Raw genomic sequence first — 16633 nt, forward strand, 5'->3', positions numbered from 1 at the left:
CATGAAGAATCTGTTATCAGGAATAGTTTTGTTCAGTCAAAATGTATTGCACCACCTGTAGTCCTGTCTTGTCACTCATAAATTTGGAATATCTCTCTCACTGCTTCAAGGATTTTTGATATCACTCTCACTGACATGTTTCCTTTCTAAACACAGGAAAAGAGACAGATTATGCCATGAGTGTTTGCTGTTCCTTCTCCCTTTGAATCTTCTTTCAAAAGTCCAAATCTGCTCTCTCCATTTCAAACCCCAATACATACCATCTATGCTCCTAAAGCCATCACCTCCCCTATGATCCTGTCTCTTCCACATTGAAGTTCAATCTCACCATATTCCTGCTTACACCTCCTAAACAGAATCCAAAAACACCTATATCCTTCCATCCCTGAGACAGTTCTCCCACACAAAACCCTCAGTCTCCCGATATTTTATCTTCTGCTGTTCCCTAGGGAGATAATCCAAACTTCAGAGTTCTATGACCCACTCTCTCTGGAACACAGACAGTTTCTAGTCTCTCTTGAAATCTGTGGCTGACAGTCTCAAATGTATTTTCTGTTCTTCCTCTTTAAGGGACAGACCTTTATTTCAGCTTGGGAATAAGCCTGGTTTTGAATTTAAGTGAAGCGAGTAAAAAAAAAATGAAATCACAGTAGCATTTGATGGAACTAGTAATACTCCTGGCCTATTTTCTACTTCAATATTTGGGATTTGAATAACATGAAGAGGAAATTGAAAAAGCACACTGCATTTTGTAAAATAAAACTACTATTTTAGAGAATAAAGTACTACAGTCTGACTCATAACCCATAATACCTTTAGAATAAGTAATAAACATGTGCAATAGTATTTGTATGCAAAATATACATTTCAATTTTTGTGATTTCCTAACTCTAGTTTTCAATTCAACAACTCATTTTATATTCATTTTTTAAATGGTAAAGAATTTTGTAATTTTTGTCATTTTATTATAAAGTCTGTACTTACTAGTAGTGGATACAGAGATAGCTGGGCTATAAGCCCACTCCCCGGTAGGATGTGTGACTTTCAGGCGAAATCTGTAGGTTGTTCTTGGCTCAAGACTTTCCACAACATGTTGTCTACCGTATCCCCTAAAAAAAATCTCTTATATAATAATTCAGATAGTATTTTTCAAAATTTTGGCATAAAACATAAACATAATGTTCTGATGCATAGGTGCTCAAGCAAAAACGAATATACAATTTTACACTGCTCTCATGTTGTTCTGTTTACAGGAACTACATCTTATGTCTATGTCTACATTGGGAAAGTTGTTGCAGTACAAGCCAATTTGTGAATTTTAAACCAATAAAGTTATTCCAATATAAATCCAGTGAGGACACTCTTATTCCAGAATCAGAATGACTTTTTTCAGTTTATTTTATGTCACTTGGGAAAGGATTTAAACTAAACTAAAAAACCCATTCTTACTCTGGACCAAAAGCATTCATTTAAGAGGATGACTATACCTATATAACTACATCAGTATAGTCGGTAAAAAAAACCTCTCCAATACTGATAAAGCTTAATTTATATGCCTAATTTAGATTAAGTGAGCATGTATACGAGACATTTTCAGATGGAAATGTCCCATTAGAAGTATGACCAGCCATTTACCTATACTCTGCATACAGTTGCTGCAACTGTATCTGAAAATTAGACACAGATCTAAGCATGTTTAAAAACATGCAATGAATTATAGAATGTTATTGTCATTTATTACTTAAATACAAATACATTTTACAGCTGTAATACCCCCAAGTTTCAGGTTTTTTACATAAATCACAAAGTAAAAGGGTTATTTAACCATTTACAAGAATTCTACAGAGCCTACCCTCGGACACATACAGCATTCAAGATGCACATTTTCTTCTTCTAAAAAGGATACATTTATTAATTTTTTTCCCCAAAACCCAGTGTGTTAAAACATTTTCATTTTAAAATAATAAATAAAAAGGGAAGGAAACTGATTTGAAAGCTTATAAATTAGTATTAATACAGTCTAATTCTGCCACCTAGTGACAAATCTTATATTGTAAAATTTTCTAATGACTGGGAACCATATTATGCATTACTGAAGAATCTGAAGTAATCAGAACAGCATTCCAAACAACAATGTAACTATGCAATGCACAAGGACTGACTTAGGTGACTTGTCTAAAGAAGTTTAAATCTCCTGGGTCCTTAGAAGAAGACAAGTTGCACTGCAAAGCACAGCATAGAACATCAGTTCATGGACTACTTCACAAACATGCTGCTCATCTTATAGATACATCTGCATATCAACAGACACCAAGATAAGAGGGCAAAAGTGAAGGGATGGAGCAGATTCTGCAGCCTCTACCTTCCAACCCTAACATTCTTAATAATTTTTAGCATCATCTGAGCTCCTTATTCTTTGTTCAGGTTAGGCGCAATGTGGAATGAAAATAGAGAGTCTCGGTGCTCATTTTATGGAAATAAGGAATGAAATCACTTTGTGGGGTGGCTAGTGCCTCTCTCTGCCACATTTTGCTTATAGAGACCATAATCCCTGGAAAGAAGAGAGAGGGAAACAGAAGTCATCCCTAGTAATATTAAATATATTCTTTTAGGATCTGGCCACCTTCTCTAAAATGACTGTGTCACTCTGGTGCTCTCAGCGAGCTGCAAGATAGGTTTAGATTTCTTACAGTTATCAGTCAGCCAAGCAGAATCTACACCTCACACACGCATACTATGTAAAATTCTGGCCCCATTAAAGTCAATGGGAGTTTGCCATTGACTGTATGGGAGCCAGGATTTCAATCACTGTCTCACAACATCATCACCCAGAATACTGACAGCCATATTTAGCTATTATGGGGATAGTCACTATGGGTATGTCTACACTACAATGCTATTAAGATGAGAAAGGCAAAGGCACAAAATGAGCTCAAACTAGCTATGGGAATAAAGGGAAACAAGAAGACTTTTTAAAAATACATTAGAAGCAAGAAGAAGACCAAGAACAGGGTAGGCCCACTGGTCAGTGAGGAGGGAGAAACAGTAACAGGAAACTTGGAAGTGGCAGAAATGCTTAATGGCTTCTTTGTTGCGGTCTTCACCAAGAAGTCTGAAGGAATACCTACCTAACATAGTGAATGCTAGTGGGAAGGAGGTAGGTTTAGAAGATAAAATAAAAAAAGAACCAGTTAAAAATCACCTAGAAAAGTTAGATGCCTGTAAGTCACTAGGGCCTGATGAAATGCATCCTAGAATATTCAAGGAGCTGATAGAAGAGGTATCTGAGCCTCTAGCTATCTGGCTGGTGTGTCTTGCCCACATGCTCAGGCTTCAGCTGATCACCATATTTGGGGTTGGGAAGAAATTTTCCTCCACGGTAGATTGGCAAAGGCCCTGAAGGTTTTTCGCGTTCCTCTGTAGCATGGGGCACGGATCACTTGCTGGAGGATTCTCTGCATCTTGAGGTCTTTAAGCCATTTGAGGACTTCAATATCTGAGATATAGGTGAGAGGATTATTCTGGGAGAGGGTGGGTGAGATTCTGTGGCCTGCATTGTTCAGGGGGTCAAACTAGATTATCATAATGGTCCCCTCTGATCTTAAAGTCTATGAGTCTAGCTATCATCTTTGGAAAATCATGGGAGACAGGAGAGATTCCAGAAGACTGGAAGAGGGCAAATATAGTGCCCATTTAGACCAGTTAGTTTAAATTCTGTGCCAGGGAAGATAATGGAGCAAGTAATTAAGGAAATCATCTGTAAACACTTGGAAGGTGGCAAGGTGATAGGGAACACCCAGCATGGATTTGTAAAGAACAAATCATGTCAAACCAATCTGATAGCTTTCTTTGATAGGATAACGAGTCTTGTGGATAAGGGAGAAGCAGTGGATGTGGTATACCTAGACTTTAGTAAGGCATTTGATACGGTCTCGCATGATATTCTTACCAATAAGCTAGGCAAATACAACTTAGATGGGGCTACTATAAGGTGGGTGCATAACTGGTTGGATAACTGTACTCAAAGAGTAGTTATTAATGGTTCACAATCCTGCTGGAAAGGTATAACAAGTGGGGTTCCGCAGGGGTCTGTTTTAGGACTGGTTCTGTTCAATATCCGCATCAACGATTTAGATATTGGCATAGAAAGTACGCTTATTAAGTTTGCAGATGATACCAAGGTGGGAGGGGTTGTGACTGCTCTGGAGGACAGGGTCATAATTCAAAATGATCAGGACAAATTAGACAAATGGTCTGAGGTAAACAGGATGAAGTTTAATAAAGACAAAATCAAAGTGCTCCACTTAGGAAGGAACAATCCGTTTCACACATAGGCTACGTCTACACTGGCATGATTTTCCGGAAATGTTTTTAACGGAAAAGTTTTCCGTTTAAAGCATTTTTGGAAAAGCGCGTCTAGATTGGCAGGACGCTTTTCCGCAAAAGCATTTTTTGCGGAAAAGCGTCCTTGGCCAATCTAGACACGCTTTTCTGCCAAAAAGCCCCAATCGCCATTTTTGCAAACGGGGCTTTTTTGTGGAAAACAAGTCTCTGCTGTCTACAATGGCCCTTTTGCACAAAAGTTTTTCGGAAAAAGACTTTTGCCCAAACGGGAGCAGCATAGTATTTCCGCAAAAGCACTGACAATCTTACATGAGATCGTCAGTGCTTTTGCAGAAATTCAAGCGGCCAGTGTAGACAGCTGACAAGTTTTTCCGGAAAAGCGGCTGCTTTTGTGGAAAAAGGGGCCAGTCTAGACACAGCCATGCAGAATGGGAAGTGACTGTCTAGGAAGGAGTACAGCAGAAAGGGCTCTAGGGGTTATAGTGGACCACACGCTGAATATGAGTCAGCAGTGTGATGCTGTTACAAAAAAAGCAAACATGATTCTGGGATGCATTAGCAGGTGTGTTGTGAGCAAGACACGAGAAGTCATTCTTCCGCTCTACTCTGCGCTGGTTAGTCCTCAGTTGGAGTATTGTGTCCAGTTCTGGGCACCGTATTTCAAGAAAGGTGTGAAGAAACTGGAGAGGGTCCAGAGAAGAATGATTAAAGGTCTAGAGAACATGACTTATGAAGGAAGGCTGAAAGAATTGGGTTTGTTCAGTTTAGAAAAGAGAAGATTGAGGGGGGACATGATAGCAATTTTCAGGTATCTAAAATGGTGTCATAAGGAGGAGGGAGAAAACTTGTTTATCTTGGCCTCTGAGGATAGAACGAGAAGCAATTGGTTTAAACTGCAGCAAGGGAGGTTTAGGATGGACATTAGGAAAAAGTTCCTAACTGTCAGGGTAGTCAAACACTGGAATAAATTGCCCAGGGAGGTTGTGGAATCCCCATCTCTGGAGATATTTATGTGTAGGTTAGATAAATGTCTATCAGGGATGGCCTAGACCAGTGGTCTCCAACCTTTTTACACCCAAGATCGCTTTTTAAGTCTCAGAATAGGTGAAGATCTACTGCCCCGCCCCTTCCTTGAAGCTCCGCCTACATTACATGAGGAAATCTAATGTAAATGTACTGCGCAGGTGCGCAGTTCAGAGAGGGCTCAAGAGCTACTCTTAGAGCCCCTGAGATCTACCGGTAGATCGCAATCTACAGGTTGGTGACCACGGGTCTAGACAGTATTTGGTCCTGCCGTGAGGGCAGGGGACTGGACTCGACCTCTCGAGGTCCCTTCCAGTCCTAGTATTCTATGATTCTATGATTCGGGATATTGAAGATATCCCGAAATAGCTACCCTGCGACTTTTGAACGCATCCGCTATTTTGAAATATAGTGGACGTGCTATTTCACTATCCTTGTAAACCTCATTCTATGAGGCATAAGAGATGGCTCAAAATAGTGCTTTATTTTGAAATTTGGCACTGTATAGACTTGAAATTAGCTACACAATTTGCGTAACACAAACTGTATATCTTATTTTGAGTTTCAGGTGCTGTGTAGATGCACCCTAACAGTGACCAAGGAAGTGAATGGAAATTAACAGGCACATCAGTGTTATTTGGTTGTCTTAGGTATGCATCCCTCAGGATCAAAGCAGGATGGAGCAGGAAAACAACATATAACCTATAATTGTTGTAAAAAAGGAGTAAGTAGTGTTTCTTCAAAAACTGTGCATATGCTAAGTAATTTAATTATTTCGAAATAAATTTATTTTAAAAATTGAATTAAAAATAATGTAGCAGTTTTCAGAAGAAAAACAATACTGCCATCATAAAAAAGTTTATAATTTCATCACTTTTCATCTTCAAAATGCTTAGCATGGCTTAACTAAGATAAAACTTCATTTACATTGCACTTACGAATAAATGGTACCATAAGTATGTAATTTGGGGTCCTCTTCTTCAATAGATATCTTTAGCCATTGTTCTTGGGGTCTTTTTCTTTGTTCTGTAGTTTCCACATTCCAAGAGAGCTGAATGCTGTGATGGGTCACCTCACCTACAACTGGAGGGTTTGGTTTGGGGATAGTAAGTTTTCCTAAAAAAAAAAAGTATTTCAAAATGTTATTTCTATAACATAAAATGTAAAAAGATTTTCATATATGTGAAACTCCATTTTCAATGTTCATTTATTAGTTTTTTTATTCCTATTTTGATTAAGAGCTTGCATTTTTAAAATATTTTTGATGGATATCATATTTACCCATGAGCACACTCTCATGTATACAGAAGGGCATTCTTTTAAATTTTGCATCCCTTTATCTTGCTAGTATATTTTAGCTCACAATTTGACAAGAAAACACTACACATTTACTGTGCAAAGATTAATTTAAAAATATAGGCTATGTCTAGACTGCACTGTTTTTCCAGGATACTGGAGGTATCCTGAAAAAGTAATGCCTCGTCCAATTTTCAAAAAAACTTCAAAAGAATCAGATGCGCTCTTTTGCCATCCTTGTAAACCTCATGTTATGAGGAATAGGGGATGTGTCGAAAGAGCACTTTTTTCTGAAATGTGACACTTTGTAGATGCTCCAAATTTCGGAAAAGCCTCTTTCAACAATAAAGCGGAAAAAACCACAAAATTTGCATACCGCAAATTGCATTTCTTTTTCCGACTTACCATTGCAATGTAGACCTAGCCATAATGCTGTGTTAGTTCGGGGGGCACATATATATAATTTTCAATATGTAGCAAATATGTTTTAAGTGCACTACATTTTGTACATGAAAAGAAATCCAAGAAAGAGAGTTTTTAATAACATCCAAAATGCTACAAGTTTTGGAACACAAAGCTACAGTTTATCAATAGTGAAGTATCCCAAGTCACAGAACAAAAAGTCTAGGAATAAAAACATAATAACGGCTAAATTAGGCTAAGATTTCAGAAGTTACATACAGTTAGTCAATATAATGCTCATTTAAATTAATCAATGAATGCTTGCACCCTGTCTTCATGCCATGGTGACAAGATAATGTCTTATGAGGCTATGCACAGAGGACCAAATTGCAGCCCTGCAGCTATCCCCCCGTGAGTACCAGCTCCTGTCTGCTCCCGATCCCAGCCTCTGTGGGAGCAGAGGGGTGGGGAAAGCAACTCTGCAGGAGCCAATGTGCATGGGGAGCCAGCTTGAAAACTGGCTTCCTGCATGTACCGGCTCCCACCTGCCCCCCTGTCACCTTTCGCGCTGCTGCCTCTCTATCAGTGGTAGCAGCATGGAGGCTGAGGGCAGGTGGCTCTGTGGGATCTGGTGCTTGTGGGAAGCTAATTTCAAAGCTGTCTCCTCACAGCATCAGCTGCTGCCTCCCCTCGCCCTCCATTTTGGTGCCTCTGATACAGAGGCAGGAAGCAGGGGAATGTATACAGCCGACTACACATTGACATCCCTACTCAGGAGTCACTGCTGTTGCAGCAGGTATGGACTCTGAGGACTCTAAAAACAACAGAGGAGGTTTCTCATCACATTTGTGGAAAGAGGTTTTATTCTTGCTACTTTCTGATCCTCAAATCTAAGGGAAGAATGGGTACATCTACACTGTGGTGCTATTTTGGAATACTTCCAGTTTCCCAAAATAGCTATTCATCTCGACAGTGCATCCATTCTTTTAAAATATCTTTCAAAATAATGGGTGCGCTATTCCGACAGCCCTGTAAACCTCATTCCACAAGGATTAAAGGACATTTCAAAATAGCAGTTTATTTCAAAATTACAAAATAAGCTATTTTGAAATACATTCAAAATAAGGTACACAATTTGTGTAGCTTATTTCAAGCTAAGGGTGCAGTATAGACACACTCTCAACAAATACTTCAAGTATATAAGATTCCATATCATTACCTGTGAGCAGCACAGGGTAGCAAGGGACTCCCCAGGACGGGGGGCCAAGAGCGAACTGGCTGCTAGCCCCACCTCCAGGGACTATTGAATAGTCACGTAACTACTAAAATTTAATGCAGTTATATGATTATTCAATTACATAGTATCTAACATCCGTACACCTGAGAGGGGTGCCTGAAGAGGGAGAGCGTAGAGGGATGGAAGCAGGGAATGGGTAGGAACAGAATGGCATAACCCAATCACACGATGCTTAGGACCCATTTGTCCATAGTTATTGTCTCCCAAACACCATAGAAGTCGTACAACCTGCTCCCAAATAGCTTGCGAATGAATACAGGCAGTCCCCGGGTTACATGGATCCAACTTACATCGGATCCCTACTTACAAACGGGGTGAGGCAACCCCGCACTAGCTGCTTCCCCCCAGCAGACCAGGGAAACGCGAAGCTAGCGCGCGCCCCCCTCCTCCCCCCCAGCAGACCAGGGAGACGCGCTTTTCTCAGCAGACACCTCAGCTTGAGAATAAAGGACTGAGGGAAGTGAGGTGTGGGAGAATAAAACTGAGCTCTGGAGAAATGTTTAGCTAGAGTTTCCCCTACAATATGTACCAGTTCCGACTTACATACAAATTCAACTTAAGAACAAACCTACAGTCCCTATCTTGTACGTAACCCGGGGACTGCCTGTATAACACTGGCAACTGCAGGGATGCTCTTGAAATGCCTATCAGACTACCAAGCTGAAGCAACAAGAGGAGGGTGGGCCTTTTGACTAAAACTTGACAAAAAAGATTTCTTTCTGTGTGATTTGTGCCCTTTTCTTAGGAAATCTTATTTCCATCATTTACCCTGTGAAGCAGCATCCTTGAGGACACTATTGTTGTTGCTCATCAGAGTACAGTTTCTTTGTGACCTTTGCATAAATCCCCAATGAGCATAATGTGGTCTGGGAGTCCTTGAAAGAATGTAATGTCTCCTCAGATTCCCAAATAAATAGCAAGCAATCAAATGACAATTCCTCTATGCTTCTCTGGATTTCAAGTGCTATGCAAGAGTTTTATGACCATGATGAGATTCCTCTCATTGTTACAGGTCAGGCCAAGAGCCCAGATGAAGCATCTGCTATAACTAGGACTGACTAAAAGGATGTATTGGCTACAAAAAAGGCTTTCTATAACAAAGGCCATGCATTTTTCTCTAGGGGATTTTGACAACTTGTTCACAACTTTGGATGTGGTATCCCAGTTCACAAAATCCCATTTCAATAACAGCTTGCTGGCTTGCAATACACATCTGCAAAGAGGAAGTCAGATAGAGCATCCTTCCCATTACATCTAGCCTTATGAGCTCCTTTTCTTCAGGTGCAGATTTATATCTTCCCTTGCTTGCTTGTTCATGTGCCACTGTAATAACCAAAGAATTTGGAGATGTATGAGAGGAAAAAAAAGACTCAAACCCCTGCACTGGCACATAGTACACTTTGTTGTAGGTTTTATCAAGTGGGTGATTTTTACAAACTCTCTACTCAGCGGCTGTAACTATGTAACTATGGTCAAGTGGGTAACAATTTGCTTTCATTTTCTCCAGGAAAAACTTAAAAAACAACAAATAGTCTGGTAGCACTTTAATTACTAACAAAACATGTAGATGATATGTGCTTCCGTGGGCACAGACCACTTCTTCAGATGACTCTAGAGTTATCACCAATTAATTGGTACAGAGTAAAAATCCAAAGTCCAAAATTAAAAAAAATTAACTCAAAAAGGAATGTGAGTTAAGATATAAAGGATGGATAAGCAAACATACAGAGACCTAAGGTGATATGTTAAGAGACTGACATCCCAGAAATTCAATATATATTCAGTGTTTAACCAGCATGTCAAGAAGATTGTCACCACTCCTATATCAAAGCATCACCAGTTGTGGTTTCTTTAATACTTGGGACTGTGCTGTCCTGGGATAGGGTTGCCAGATGGTTTCAACAAAAATACCGGACACACTTGACGTTACATCACAATCTACATTACATCTTATTTAGAAAATACCAGACATTTATATTTTCACAATTTGTTTCCCGAACAAGAAGCTCAAATACAGGGCTGTCTGGTTCGAAACCGGACACCTGGCAACCCTCTCCTGGGATGCCAGTTTTAATCTAATCTGTTTTAAAATTAATATATAATCAAAAGAAACCCAATCTGTAATTAGATATATTACAAGCCAGTAAAAGTTATGGAGGGGAGGGGAACAAGCAATTCTTCCCCATAAGCACAATTACTATTTCCCTAACTTATAAGCAAATGTTAAAAAAAGGTAGCTTGGCACCTTCATCAAACAGAACAGAATAATAAAGAAAAGGCCACCATCTCTTGACTAAAATTGGAATCTCTTACATTTTCACCAGCCTCTATTCAGCTATTCATTACAACTCTAAGAATCTGAAAAGAGCCTAGAAAAAGTTTGACATTCTGAAAGACAATTCATCTCCTCTCACTTCTGAAAGGAACCATCCCAATCCAGAAGAGCTATACCTATTTTTAAATTATGAACATTTAAAACAATTCTTTTAAAATAAATAAATCAATCAAGTAGCAACTTCGAGAGAACACTCTCCATTGATGCTGGACATTCCATGTAAACTTTCACATTGGTCCTGGTATTGTCATTGGTAACTAACAAAAGCAATTGTATTACTTATTTTTCACTGCCCAAAAGAACATTTTCCGGGCCTCATTTATCTCTAGGTATGAGAGCAAGTGATACTACAGTTTTACTGGATGGATTTTTAGTAAAAAAAAAAAAAAACTCAACCCAGACAAACAGCAACACATAGGGGTCTTTTACACCATCTTCTGAGAAATCTATATTGAGTAAGCAACGCAGCCAGAAACAGGATTTGTAATATGCATGATGAGTATTGATTTGTGTAATGCTTATCACTACCATAGATAAAAGTATAATCTATAACAGTTAATCTCCATATATTGATTTACTTTGTGCTCTATTTAATACCTAATGATGCGTTTTTCTCTCTTTCCCTCTCCTCCTTCCTCCATATACATATAAAACACACACACACAGCTATGCATATAAATATATATATTTCCAATACAAATATAAAAAAAACCAATATCACAATGTAAATATAGCAAATTCTGTTTTCCATACTGTTAGTCAAAAAACTAAAACTCAGCAAAGTAGGTGGAAAGCAAAATAGGTCAATATTCATCAGCATCCCACTTAAATACTTAAATGAAGTGGTCAGATTTTCAACAGAGCTCAGCCTAGACAGCTCCCACTGGTCTTTAGCTACTGCTAGTAGGCCAACAAATACACTAACTGAAACTCACTCTCAGTGACAAAAATAAAGGTGGCTGCAATTTCTGAGAGCAAATAATAAGCAATAAAGTTTCTTTCACTGGACCTAGTGATAGATTTGCAGTAGTATCCTGATTAATATCTCTGTTTTCAATCAAAGCTGAGCTCTGACAAAAATTTGAGCTGGTGCTTTTTCATATTAAACTTATTTTCAATGCACAGGACACTCAACAAAAAAAGCACTTTCAAACAAGCACCTCTGTTTTCTCCCATGCTGCTCCTCACGACTGAATGGAGCTTTCTGTAAACATTCATAAAGATACCGCAATATCTTCCTTCAATTCCCCCATTAAACTCTTTTTTGCTATGATGTCTACAAAAAACTTGATAACAGGTAGACTACAGATGTGCTGATACCTCTACATATGCTGACCAATACTGTGGCCTTGTTTCTTTCTACTTTCTTATCTGTCTCTCCACAGTCATTTTCTGTTGCTTCTTGTCTTAGACAAGAACTTTTACCCAGCATCATTCAGGCCCTTAAGGAGGGACTCCGGGCAGGGGGCTGAGGAAGTATAAGAGTCAGATGGGTAAGGAGGGGGGGTGCCCCTGGGCAGAGGACCATGTGTGTGTAGGGGGTAGGCATGGAGGGCAAAAGCCCCCTTGTGTGGTCCCCTCCTCCCAAGATTCGTATCAGGGCTGCTTGCTTTTCCCATTCCTGTCCATCAGGGAGCCAGAGCAAAGTGCACAGCTCGTCTACCCACTGTGCTTCCCAGCCAGAGTGAGGAATGCAGTAAACGGAATGCACTCGCTGCTAGCTGTTCCCCTAGTCAATGTCTCTGTACGAATTGAAGGGGAGGAGCTTCAGTCCCCTACCCCACCCTCTCTAAAGGGCACCTGAGCAGTAGAAGGCTTAGGGTCGGGGAAGTCCTGGATGGAGGAAGCACACCTTCAGCCAGCCCCTTTCATCTTCCTGGTGATCCTGTCTATTTTCTGGACCATTTTATGACAAGCAATCCCATTCTGGGCACCTCCCATTTCCTGGCCCAATCAAACCCTTATGGGTATGTCTACACTACCACCCTAGTTCGAACTAGGGTGGTAATGTAGGCAACCGAAGTTGCAAATAAAGCCCGGGATTTGAATTTCCCGGGCTTCATTTGCAGAAAGCCGGGCGCCGCCATTTTTAAATGTCCGCTAGTGCGGACTCCGTGCTGCGCAGCTACACGCGGCACGGACTAGGTAGTTCCGGACTAGGCTTCCTAGTCCGAACTACCGTTACTCCTCGTGAAACTAGGAAGCCTAGTCCGAACTACCTAGTCCGTGCCGCGTGTAGCCGCGCGGCACAGAGTCCGCACTAGCGGACATTTAAAAATGGCGGCGCCCGGCTTTATGCAAATGAAGCCCGGGAAATTCAAATCCCGGGCTTCATTTGCAACTCCGGTTGCCTACATTACCACCCTAGTTCGAACTAGGGTGGTAGTGTAGACATACCCTATGTTACTTTAAGTTACGATCAGAGGAAGCTGTATACTGAATGTGGTGGTCCTAGTCCTTACTGCTTAAGAGGAGTTCTTGAACAAACAGACAAACTCTCTCAAATATATAACAGATTGTAAGCAATTTGGGGCAGGGATCATCTTTTTGCTCTGTCTGTACAGTACCTATACAGCCAAATTATGGCCTGCCAAGACACCATATCCAGCCTGCGGGCACAGTGGGGAGCCCCAGGCAGGCTCCTGACTTGCCTCGCCCCACTCACACTCCACTCAGAAAAGCGGTTGCCGGGCCATTTTTCTTTCCATACTATGAGCCCAGAAGGGGAAGAGGGAAAGAGAGGCTTCAGTCACTGCCCCAATCACCAGCACAATACCATTGGCCAATTTCTGGCCAGAAAACAGCCAATGGGAGTTGCCTGTTTGAATAAGACAGACAGACACAAAGTACCACACCCTCTCTCCTCTGGCTCGTGCTAATTCATACACACACACACACACACACACACACTGGGCCCTGCAGCCTGTGCAAAGGTAGGCAGGGCAGGTAGGCAGACTCTTGAGAAATGTTCTGGGCTGCTGGCCGGGAGTCACCCAGGTAAGTCTCCTCACCAGAGTCTGCGTCTGGCACACCAGCCCCTCCCTTCCTCAATCCTCTGCCCCCTCCTGAACCCATATCCACTCCCAGACATAGCAGCCCAATCCCCTGCCCCAGATAACAATCCCCTCATGCCCTAGGTAACAACCCAAACTCCTCTACCTCCAATCCCCTGCCCTACGTCACAACCCCTTCCTTTACTAGGTCACAACCCAAACCCCTGGATGCCAGTCCGGTGCCCCAGGTCACAATCACCTTCTTCACCCAAACCCCACATTCCTTTCTACACTCAAATGCCTTATCCCGACTCCCTTCTGCACCCAACCTCCATCCCAGACCCCACACTTCTTCCATCAATATCATGAAAAAGTGCAGCCCTCAACCACTTTACAAATTCTTGGAGTGGGCCCCCATAAAAAATTATTGCCTACCTCTAGCCTAGAACAATAGTGTGATGGTCCAAGATTAGGGCATCTAGGAGCTAGAGTAATATGAACTAAAAAAACCATGAAAATCATCACTCAATTCTGCATGATTATTCTGTTCAAATAGGCCTACCAAAGGTGATGCTGGTCAAGGTTAAGATGAACTGGGAACAAATAAACTACATGATATCATGAGCTTTCATGGGCACAGCCCACTTCTTCAGATGACCACAAAAGCTCATGATACCATCTACATGTTTTGTTAGTCTATAAAGTGCCACCAGAGCATTTCTTGTTTTTTTCTGTAACAGACTAACTCTGCTATACCCTGAAGCTACAGAAACTTAAGTGAGACTTTTCCAGGCCACAAGCAGAAATTCTCCTACTGTAAATAAACTAAAATTAAAAAATCCACTCCACATAGAAGTTTTCTTAAATTCTCAGAAAAAAAAAATAATTCTCTCCATTTCCTCAGACACATACTGTGAAAAAAAAAGACTTTATGAAACACTATTTTCTAGGGAGAACTGTACTAGCAAGCATCAGATCATTCTTTCAAAAGATTTTGTTTTAAATCTGTCGGCCAGAATCTAAAATTACTCACCTTTGTCTCTTGCTGCAAATTAAATGCTGGAGTTTACTTTAACTTCTCTGGAGACAGTTGAAAATCATGAACAATCTAAAATAAAATAGACCTGAGCCTCCCTTTTGGTGAAAATCTTTTTAATTGTTTAAACCAAATACTTTAGCAGAATTACTCAGCATATACAAATTTCCTTGCTTTATAACAGCAGTTATTCCTCCTTTGAAAAATCTGATATATAAATCAGGAACAGAAAAACAAGATGGAAAAAAATCAAGACTAAGGGACTAGACTTTCATATACTTATGACTGGTATAGAAAAGGTGAATAAGGAAAAGTTATTTACTTATTCCCATAGTATAAGAACTAGGGGGTCACCAAATAAAATTAATATGCAGCAGGTTTAAAACAAACAAAAGGAAGTTTTTCTTCACTCAGCACACAGTCAACCTATGGAACTCTTTGCCAGAGGATACTGTGAAGGCTAGAACTTTAATAGGGTTCAAAAAAAGAGCTAGATAGATTCATGGTTAGGTTCATCAATGGCGATTAGCCAGGATGGGTAGGAATGGTGTCCCTAGCTTCTGTTTCTCTGGAAGTGGGAGACAGGGGAGGGATCACATGAGGATTACCTGTTGTGATCCCTCCCTCTGGGGTATCTGATATTGGCCACTGTCGGCAGACAGGATACTGGGCTAGATGGACCTTTGGTCTGACCCAGTATGGCTGTTCTTATGTTGGCAAATTTCTGCCATCCTTACCCAAGTTCATTTCAATGGAACTTTTGCAGAGTACACATTGCAAAGGTGCAAAGATATTCAAATTAAAGTTTAGTCTCAAAATATTATAAATACAAACATATAGGCTGTGTCTTCATTGGCATCCCTTTCCGGAAAAGGGATGCTAATGAGACACTTCGGAATTGCAAATCCGCAGGGGATTTAAATATCCCCCGCGGCATTTGCATTTACATGGCTGCCGCTTTTTTCCGGCTCAGGGTTTTTGCCGGAGAAAAGCGCCAATCTAGACGCGATTCTCCGGAAAATAAGCACTTTTCCGGAAGATCCCTTATTCCTGCTTTCAAGTAGGAATAAGGGATCCTCCGGAAAAGGGCTTATTTTCTGGAGAATCGCGTCTAGACTGGCGCTTTTCTCCGGCATATCCCCAAGCTGGAAAAAAGCGGCAGCCATGTAAATGCAAATGCCGTGGGGGATATTTAAATCCTCTGCGGATTTGCAATTCCGAAGTGTCTCATTAGCATCCCTTTTCCAGAAAGGGATGCCAGTGTAGACACAGTCATACAGGAAAACTATTTTAGAACAGAAAACTATTCCCTTAGTTTAAAAAAAATTATGTATAATGGAATAAAAGGTCTGAAATTGCAGGGACTGAAGGTATTGTTGCCCACTAAAGATAAGTGTTTTCGACCCAAGAGGAAAACAGCTTTATACATATAGTAAAAACGTTATTTTTGGGACAAACATGCTGTTTCAGCTTGCTACTGTGCAAAAAATATAAAAACTGTGCAAGAAAAAATTAAAAATTCTACATACAGTATTTTCAAATTCTGTAAAATGTTGCATATTTTGTCGAAATAACACACTATAAAATCACACCAATTTCAATGATTTTTAGTCATTTATTTCAAAATACCTGCCAATGTATTGACAATGAAAGTTACAGGAAGTGTTTTTGACAAATAGATTCCTTTGTAATCATGTTAATAAATAACGCTGATTAAAAATTCATTTAAACTACAATACAGAACTATGTTTCCTGAACTCTTCAGAAGCAATGCAAAAGCTTGGACGAACTAAGGGAAAGGGAAGTAACTGATGGGAAAGAGCCTGGCTATGCATTTGGATGTTTGTTGAGTATGGATGGGAAAAGTATGGAACAGAATTGGGAGGGGGGGATTATTGGAGAACTTC

At 40.4% G+C, this 16633-nt stretch overlaps 1 protein-coding gene across 1 annotated transcript in view; it reads right to left on the bottom strand.

The window, feature by feature from the left end:
* Positions 1 to 16633, bottom strand: part of FANK1 (fibronectin type III and ankyrin repeat domains 1) — a 90533-nt gene that overhangs the window by 67623 nt on the left and 6277 nt on the right. The window contains 2 exon segments of the mRNA XM_075935286.2: positions 985 to 1109; positions 6306 to 6483. Of these exon segments, the coding sequence (XP_075791401.2) occupies positions 985 to 1109; positions 6306 to 6483 (303 nt within the window).

This window comes from Pelodiscus sinensis, chromosome 8, assembly GCF_052426305.1.
Source record: "Pelodiscus sinensis isolate ZL-2025 chromosome 8, ASM5242630v1, whole genome shotgun sequence".
NCBI lineage: Eukaryota > Metazoa > Chordata > Testudines > Trionychidae > Pelodiscus > Pelodiscus sinensis.